The following is an 8,844-nucleotide window of genomic DNA, read 5'->3' as shown; positions in this document are numbered from 1 at the left end:
ATACATTCTACCTTCAAATAATAACACACCACTTCACATGTAAAAGAAACTTACAACATTATACTTCCATTTCTCCCATCTATTATTTGTGCCATTGTCATCATGTTTTACTTCTGGGTATGTTATAAAGCCCCAAATAATTTTTACTTTAAACAATTATCTTTTTTAACTTAAAAAATCTAGAAAACGTGTTTTTATATTTATCCGCATTTTTACCATCTCATGCTCTTTTCATCTTAATATCCAATGAACACTCATAAAGAAACAAAATCCTTGCTCAGTTAAGATATTTTTCTTCATAATCACAACTGTTCTCAAATCTTTGAAAGCTCTGGTAATGATGATTTAAGTTCTCCCACATGGAATGACTATGGCTGGTAAAAATTGCAATGAATGAGGGAATTTTTAAATTTTATTTATTGGCTCTTAGTTTATCATGTAGAAAATATCCTCCATGAGATATTGCTATAATTACAATCCAGCCTTGGGAAGGAAGCTCAGGGGCTGTGAATGGAATCCAAATCTGCCTGAAATCTTGATCCAGACAGACTTAATCTCTTCCCTCAGAGATTTCAAACACTGCAGTCTTCAAACTACATCCAAGAAAATCTTCATCCAAGTAAAATTTCCCCCAAATATCCTTTCTCTACCCCACCCTATCCTGTAGTTAGGGAAGAACCCAGGGCTGAATCACTATCCTCAGACCTTGCCATTCAGGTGGGATCCGAACCTTTAGTAACTTCATCTGCAACAGAGCTTGAAACCACACTTTCAAGAAATAGTATTCACATGTGACCTGATCCTAGACTTCCAGTAAGAATGACTCAGAGTCTCTCAGCTCTGAAATACTGAAGTATTTATTGGTCTTAGGGTATTCTCGGGAAGGTGACAGTGAAGGATGCTTCAAAGGAGAACAAAGGATAAAAGGCTCAGTGAAGGGATAGTGTCCATATCAGTGCTACCAAAGTGTCAACATTTATTCATTACCTTCCATTTGTTGGAAACTTTACTAAGGAATGACTATTTTAAGGCAACAGATAAGGAGAGAGCTTGAAGGGTCAGCAATTCAGTCAGCCACTGGGGTAGCAAACACATGAAGTGAGAAGAAAAGCTGAGATGGAGTTTGTAGGGCAGCTGGAGTTCAGATCTCTTCTAAGTCCTCCTCTGTTCAGGTATTTTGTCACCTGCAGCAACACACACAGTTACTGTCATTCCTGGGTTCACTACTGAAGCCCAGACCCATCTTCCCCACTCCCTTTATACCTGATCTTCCCATTTCTCTGCCCTGTTCAGGTCCCGGGGAGAAGGTGGTCATCCCTGCACATGCCCTGGTCCTCCAGGTGAACAGCGCATAGGAGCCAAGGAGTTCCCTAAAGTCATCAAATTTCACCCTCAACCCTCAGCTGACTTTGAGGCCATCCTACATGCTTCTTGTCTCCAAAGTATCCTGACAAGGGTAAGGGCCACATTACTGAGGGCAGAGAAGAAGCTTAACCCTGCAATGAGACTTGGAAGGGACAAACATCCAAACCATATCAATGAAGGCAATGAAGGAAGGATACTTGCTCACATTGTGTAAACTGCTCTTTGAAAGGATTTCAAAACCAAGATAAATTTTCTAAAATGATCTCTGTTGAACATCTGACAGCAGCACTTCCTCCTTCCTGGAATTCTTTAATTCCTTGGCTTATGTGACAACATATTCTAATTATTCTGCCTCTCTGATTCTTCTCCATTTTTGTTAAATACTCCTCTTTTGATATTTTGTTAATCATGTATCTTTGCATTAATTTTGCTTTTTCAAGATATTTCATTAAAATATGATTCACTTTTATTACTGAGTTCTTTTGGTATCCCCCAAATTTTGCACCTAAGTCAAGTGCATCCCTTACATCACCCTAGTCCCAGCCCTCCTTTCCATACTTCCTCTTAACATCTGACATTCTCCATTCACTTCATTCTGTTATAAATCATTATAGATATAATTATAAATTGAGTGAACAAAGAAAAATAAGGAAGAGTTTCTCCTACTGGATACTAACACACACTAGAATGTTGTAGTAATCAAAATACTAGGACATTGGTACAAGAAGAGACAAACAGAAAAGTGGAACAAGATGGAACCCAGACAGAGGCCTGTCTGTAATGGGAGCTTTCAGTACAGCAAAGGACATACCATAAACTTATGGAGAAAAGGTGAACTATTTAGTAGTTGTGGGAACACTGGCCCTTTATGTAGAGAAAAATAAAACATGCTCCCCATCAAACACAAAGATGAATCCTAGATGAATTAAAGTAATAAATGTGAAATTTAAAACTACAGGAGATATTTTAAGAGTATCTTTGATATCTCAGTACAGGGAAGACTTCTTTTTAAAAAGACATTCAGGCAGGGCACAGTGGTTCACACCTGTAATCCCAGCACTCTGGGAGGCTGAGGCGGGTAGATCACAAAGTCAGGAGATGGAGACCATCCTGGCCAACATGGTAAAACCCCACCTACACTAAAAATACAAAAATTAGCTGGACATGGAGGCACATGCCTGTAATCCCAGCTACTTGGGAGGCTGAGGAAAGAGAATCTCTTGAACCAGGGAGTCAGAGGTTGCAGTGAGCTGAGTTTATGCCACTGCCCTCCAGCCTGGTGACAGAGCAAGACTCCGTCAAAAAAAAAGAAAGAAAGAAAGAAAGAAAACAAAAGACAAACAAACAAACAAAACAAAAAACAGTTGATGGCCTTCATTACAAAATATTAAGGATTTCTCTTCAATAAAGGAAACCAAGGAGAAAGTTGCCAGAAGTCAGATTAGGGGAAAACATTTGCAATGCCTACAACTGACAAGGGACTACTAGCAGGACTACATAAGGATCTCCTGCAAATCAATAAGAAAAATATAGAAGCCCACAGTATGGGCAAATAATTTGAACAGGCAATTTATAGAAAAGGAACCCCCAAGTGGCTAATCAGTCCCAATTATAGCTCCAATTATAAACAATTAAAGAAGTATAAAATAAAACAGCATATTTCTTTATGCACATGAAATTGGCAAAAGTTAGAAAACTGGATAGTGTCTGGTGCTGATGTACATTTGGGAGTTGCAGGATATTTCAGGTACTGACAACGGAAGTACAGATGAGTAGCCATTCTGATGAACAGATGAGCAGTACTTAGTCAAATTAAGGAGCTGCATCTCCATCGACCCAGCAACCCCTTTCTAGGATACATACATTCCAGGAATGCAGATCAGGTCCACATGCATATGCAGGTCCATGTGAGATACAAGCATTGCTTGTAATAATGGAGATCCAGGGATAATCCAGGAGCAATATAGATACGTGGATTTATATGATTTGGATATTTGTCCCTTCCTAGTCTCATGCTGAAAATTGATCCCCAGTGTTGCAGCCGGGGCCTGGTGGGAGGTATTTGAATCATGAGAGAGACTCCCTCATGAATAGCTTGGTTCCCTCTCTAGGGTAATGAGTGAGTTCTCACTCTATTAGTGTGCATGAAACCTGGTTGTTAAAAAGAGCCTGGTACCTCTTTCTCTCTCTCTTTCTCCTTCTCTGACCATGTGATGCACTGGCTCCCCTTGCCTTCCACTATGAGTAAAAGCTTCCTGAATCCCCCAACAGAAGCAGATGCCGGTGCCATGTTTCTCGTACAGCCTGCATATCTGTGAGCCAATTAAAGCTCTTTTCTTCATAAATTAGGTAACTTCAGGTATTCCTTTATAGCAATGCAAAATGGACTAATGCATGGACTTATAGAGCAAAACATTATGGAAGATTTGGAAGAAACAAACTGGATGTACAAAATTAGATCTATAATTTAATGTCATTTTGGCTAATTAAAATACATGTACACTGAACACTAATACGTATTATATAGGATCTATGCAAATGAAAGGAAACAGCAAATTCATTAAAATGTTCGCCTATGAGGTCGGGGTAAGAGGTTAGATATGGGAGTAACGACTGGGGATAAAAGGGACCAAATAAATCGAGAGAGATTGAGAGCTCGGAGGCACCAATGATGATAGTATAATGAACTGAGAAGTCCTTAACCTTTTGTACCTGATGTCCAGCATGAATAACAACAATAATAATGAATTAGATGTGGTCATCTGCATGGAAGTTCACTATCTAATGCTAAGAGAATTCCCAAAACACTCACAAATATAAAACATGGTGAGTGTTATGAAAAATAGAAAACTATAAGATCTCTGGAGGGGCATTTTTTGTGTGGCATTGCCATGGAATGAGTCCAAGTAAAGACAGTAAATAGTACAGGTACCCACCACACTGTGTTGTAATTATATATAGAAATATAGCTCTGCCTCCATTAATAGACAATGGACTCTTGGAGAATTTGAACTTGGTCTTTTCCTTCACAAAATAGGGTGTATAGGACAGTGGATAAACAGTCTTGGATCTAGACTTTCTGGATTGGAAGCTAGCCTACTACTTCATAGCTGTGGGAACTTGATCAAGGTGCTTAAGGTCTCTGTGTATGTAAAAAGATAGAAGTATCTCTCATGTGAAATGGTGAAAATAATAGTACCTACCTCAAAGACTATTTGTGAGAATAAAGTGAGTTAATAAACGTAAACGCTCAGAATAGCGCCTGAGCATATTAACTACTGTTAGTTATCAATGTTGTTGTTGTTATGCGGCTGAATGCTTTTAACCCATTAGAAGATCAATGAACAATTATCGGATTGAATTTTTCCTCCCTTCCTTACATTCTACAAATCCTAGAGCCTTCTCTTTACATTCCCACCTTTACAGTACTTCACAGGGGCCCCTGGGCCCGGGGATCACGGCCAGATCGCAGAGACTTTATGATGAGGACAGTGCCCACGATGATGCCCACTAGGCCCAGCACCAGGCCCAGGGCACAGAGCACAGTCTCCGTTGTCTCAGGCATCTGGATTGGCTCTTGGGCCTCTGGGGGAAGAATGAAGAGATAGGGTCAGGAGGTGCAGTGAGGGTGGTTCTGGTGTGGGATGGGTATGGGAATTGAAGGTTATGGACAGTTAATTGGACATTAGCATGAGGAGAGGACTGAGACCTGGCCAGTGGGGAAAGCTGGTGCAGGGGACACCAGGTCCTTGGAATAGAGGATGCCAGAAGATTATGGAGAGAAAAGGAGCTGCATACCCCAGTGTTTGAGGAGCGGCTGGTCCAAGCCCCAGTGCTCCACCCTGCAATCATAGTAGTCCTCGGCTGAGGGCACAAAGGTCAAGTAATGGAACTTGTGGAAGCTGTAGTCTGTTCTGGGCAGGAAGAGGCTCTCAGCGACACCCTCAGTGGCCGGCTGTCCGTTGCACAGCCATGTGACGTTGAGCACTGGTGGGAAGAATTTGTCAATGTGGCAGATGAGGGTGTTGGGTTGGCCCAGCTCCACAGGCTCCTTGGGAAACACGGTCACCTCAGGGGGATCTGGGAGGAGAGAGCACCAGGTTAGGCCCCTCTTCTGGGATGAATCACAAAGGCTCCACTTCTTGTGGGGGAGGAGGGTGGTCCTCTACCTCAGCCTTAGATTTTATGGCAGCTCTGAATCACAGAGAGGGGTATCACACCACTGACCAGCCTCACTCTGCTCACCTTTCTCTCTCCTGAGAAGAGAGGATGCAAGCCCTTGCTGTAGTGGGATCAGCCCATGGCCACTAGGGGAAGAGGATCACACAGCAGGGGGCACTTAGGCTTCCTAGTCTAAGGGTGGCAGAGAGGCCCTCTCATCCCTTCCAGTTGGGCTACAGAGGAAGAGGCAAAGATAGGCAATACCATTGGCGGCCTGAGTGTAGTTGGAACGCTGGATCGTGACATTCAAGTTGTTGTTCAATATAGCAATGTTAGCCAGCCCGCCCTGAGCCTCAAAGGAAAAGGCTCGGCCAAACTCCTCCAGATGCCAGACGGTCTCCTTCTTGTCCAGATCCACATAGAACTGCTCATCTTCATCAAACTCAAACATAAACTCCCCTGTTGGTCTATGTGTCTGTACAAACGTGGCATAAGTTGATACATGGTCTGCTGCATAAAGAAAGTAGAGAAAAACATGACAAAATGTCAATTTGAATATGCAAGTGGTGAAAGCTAGAGAATGAATAAAGACTTATGAATATAAAAAGGAAGAAGGTAAGAGGTCAAAGGCAGGACATATGGGGAAGAGAGACCAACACCATTAAGGAAATAATACAGAGCAGTTGAGTAGTTATAAAAAGAAAGGAGCGAAGAACAAAATGAAGTTTATCATTGATAAGTCAAGCTGCTTCCTGGCCTTTGAAAGTCTGGGCATCCTGACCCTACACAATAGCAATAGTAACAATGACAGCTAACATTTGTTGAGCACTTACTTGCGCCAGGCATCCTTCTAAATACTTTACATATTTCACTCGTTGAATTGTCACAATAGCCCTATGAAGCAAATACATAGCATACTATTTTACAGGTAAGGAAATGCAGAGAGGTTATATATTAATAACTGGCCAAGGTCATACAGCTACTGGTGGAACTAGTAGATTTTTTTCTACCCTTAAGGTCTTAATTCTTCTAAGACACAGATGTAAAATTGTTTTTCGAGTCATGGGGTGGGAAAGTGGACATTTTATTTTTCTTATTGCAGAAAGAGAGAAAAAATAGAAAATTGGGAGGACAAAAAATAGAAAATAGAAAAAATAGAAAATTGGGAGGAAATCCTTCAAATTTTAGTGTTCTTGACAGTTTTAAAGTTTCTGTCTTAGTTTATGAACATGAAACTAGAATGTACAACTTTGTTGATAATATTTTTCACTTGGGGCATATAAATTCAGAAGTACAGTACAGTTATTTTGGCATTTGTTCCAAACTTTTTGTTTCCTTTTAAGAAATATTTTAACATTTATTTTATGTTCAGGAAGGGGTACATGTGCAGGTTTGTTGTATAGGTAAAGTCATGACTCGGGGGTTTAGTGTGCAGATTGTTTCCTTACCCAGGTACTAAGCATTCTAAACTTTTCTCACATTTATATTTTGATTTTTGTTTTAGAGGCCAACTAGAAATTATTGCTGAGTTGGAAATACCTGTAGGATTTAATTTATTTTGTTTCTTAATCTGTATTAGTTTGCAAGAAGTAGCAAAGATAAGAGGATAAATGCAATTATCATCATGAAAGAAAACAATGAATGTATATGTGAAAGTCTGGGTTTAGAATGATAAATGCATGAGAGTGAGAAGGTACTACAGGGCTCATTGGCTCTCACCTCCCAACTCACGAATTTCCCTGTGAGTTTGCAGCCCTGACATGTGGGGACCCAGTCTGTGCTTGGCCACTTACAGTGACAGGGAGAATGACTCTGAGTCTCAGAGGAAAAGGCTCAGCCAAACTCCTCCAGACGGTCTCCTTCTTGTCCAGATCCACACAGAACATCTCATCCTCATCAAACTCAAAAATAAACTCCCTTGTTGGTCTATGTCTCTGTACATGTATGTACAATGACTCTCTGTCACTGTAATTGTAAGTGTCTGGAGGATAGGGTCTGTGTCTTATTTTGCACTGAGAATGACTCCCTGTCACTGTAAGTGGCCAAGCAGAGAGTGGTATTTCAAACTAAACAAATTAAATTAAATCCTATAGGTATTTCACAAGGAAACTTAGCTTCCTTCTCAGTTTAAAGGACTCAAAGGACTCATCAGGAAAAAGAGGGTAAACTAAAAAGACACAATGTCCTCTAGCAATTATTGGGAACTCATCTTCCTAATATGTGAATGTTCCTTATAGTTTTAAAAATGCTTTTTAAAAAACACTTTCACAAGTTCTGCAGTCTAAAGATCAACCAGATATTAAACAGATTATTTTAGTTAAAAATGTCATTTCCATTTAGACAAAAATGTGTATTAAAAGACTACTATATGTCAAACACTGTTAGATGCTAAATATTCAAATAAAAATAACACATAGGTCCTGTTCTGCAGACTCGTACAATTCACAGAAGGAAACACAAGTGACAAGGCAATAGCAGGTTCAGAAGGATAAGTGCAGATATGTGGGTATACACAAGATGCGATCAAACAGCACATCAGGGAAGGCTTCCTGGGGAACAGATGGCTTCAATGTAGGCATTCAGAAAACAGGGCAAAAGCCACTTCTCACAGGGAAGACAGCCTGACCGGGAGAAGATACTGAGTTCACTGTGGGGCTGTTGCACTTAGACGATCTGGAAGTCATCTAAGGAGAAATAATATATAGACATTTGTGGATGATGGGTGGTCTCAGGAGAGGAGTTTAGGCCAGAAAACTGACAGTCATTAGAGGCAGGTGCAGGTTAGATGAGATTTTCCAGGAAGAGTGCCAAAAGTCAGAACTGCAGAGATCTCAGGGTTTAATGAGAGAATATGATAATTAAGAGGTGATTTAAAGGATGATAAGGAGGATCCAGGGAAACAGGAGAAAAATAAGAACAGGGTAGTTCATCACAAATAAGTGGATTACAGTGCAAATATTATCAGTAACTCAAGTGAGAGGCACTGAGAAGAACCCACTGGATTTGACCTTCTGCTGAGGTTCCTGATGGCCAAGATGAGAGGGTCCTAAGGGATGTACCGGAGGCAAGTCAGAAGCTTAGCTCCAAGTGTGAGGACACAAAGGAAGTGTCTCTAGGGTAGGATGCAGACTGAAGTCATGGTTGTTTTTTATCAGTTGGTTTTCAGTTATGTTTTTAAGGTAAAGGACATGTTTAAATGTTAAGAGACAAGGAACCACTGGGGGCAGGGAAGCCCTGAAGAGACAGCTGAGCTAATTAGGAATTTCTAGGAAGAATCCTAAAAAGTATTCAAATCTATGAAGAGATGCCCATTGTGGT

The 8,844-nt window shown here is 40.7% G+C and overlaps 1 protein-coding gene across 1 annotated transcript in view; it reads right to left on the bottom strand.

Annotated features, from left to right (window-relative positions):
• Nucleotides 1-838: 838 nt before the first annotated feature.
• LOC105540229 (HLA class II histocompatibility antigen, DP alpha 1 chain-like) overlaps nt 839-8,844 on the bottom strand; it is an 11,765-nt gene continuing 3,759 nt past the window's right edge. The window contains exons 2-5 of the mRNA XM_011980766.1: nt 5,791-6,036; nt 5,164-5,445; nt 4,784-4,950; nt 839-1,184 (exon numbers count right to left, since the gene is read on the bottom strand). Coding sequence (XP_011836156.1) covers nt 4,796-4,950; nt 5,164-5,445; nt 5,791-6,036 — 683 coding nt within the window. The 3' untranslated portion in view covers nt 839-1,184; nt 4,784-4,795. The remainder of the gene's footprint in view (nt 1,185-4,783; nt 4,951-5,163; nt 5,446-5,790; nt 6,037-8,844) is intronic.

The sequence above is a fragment of the Mandrillus leucophaeus genome, unplaced genomic scaffold, assembly GCF_000951045.1.
Source record: "Mandrillus leucophaeus isolate KB7577 unplaced genomic scaffold, Mleu.le_1.0 Scaffold2166, whole genome shotgun sequence".
Classification (NCBI taxonomy): domain Eukaryota; kingdom Metazoa; phylum Chordata; class Mammalia; order Primates; family Cercopithecidae; genus Mandrillus; species Mandrillus leucophaeus.
Note: the sequence above shows the minus strand (reverse complement) of the source record. Positions and strands in the feature narration are given on the sequence as shown.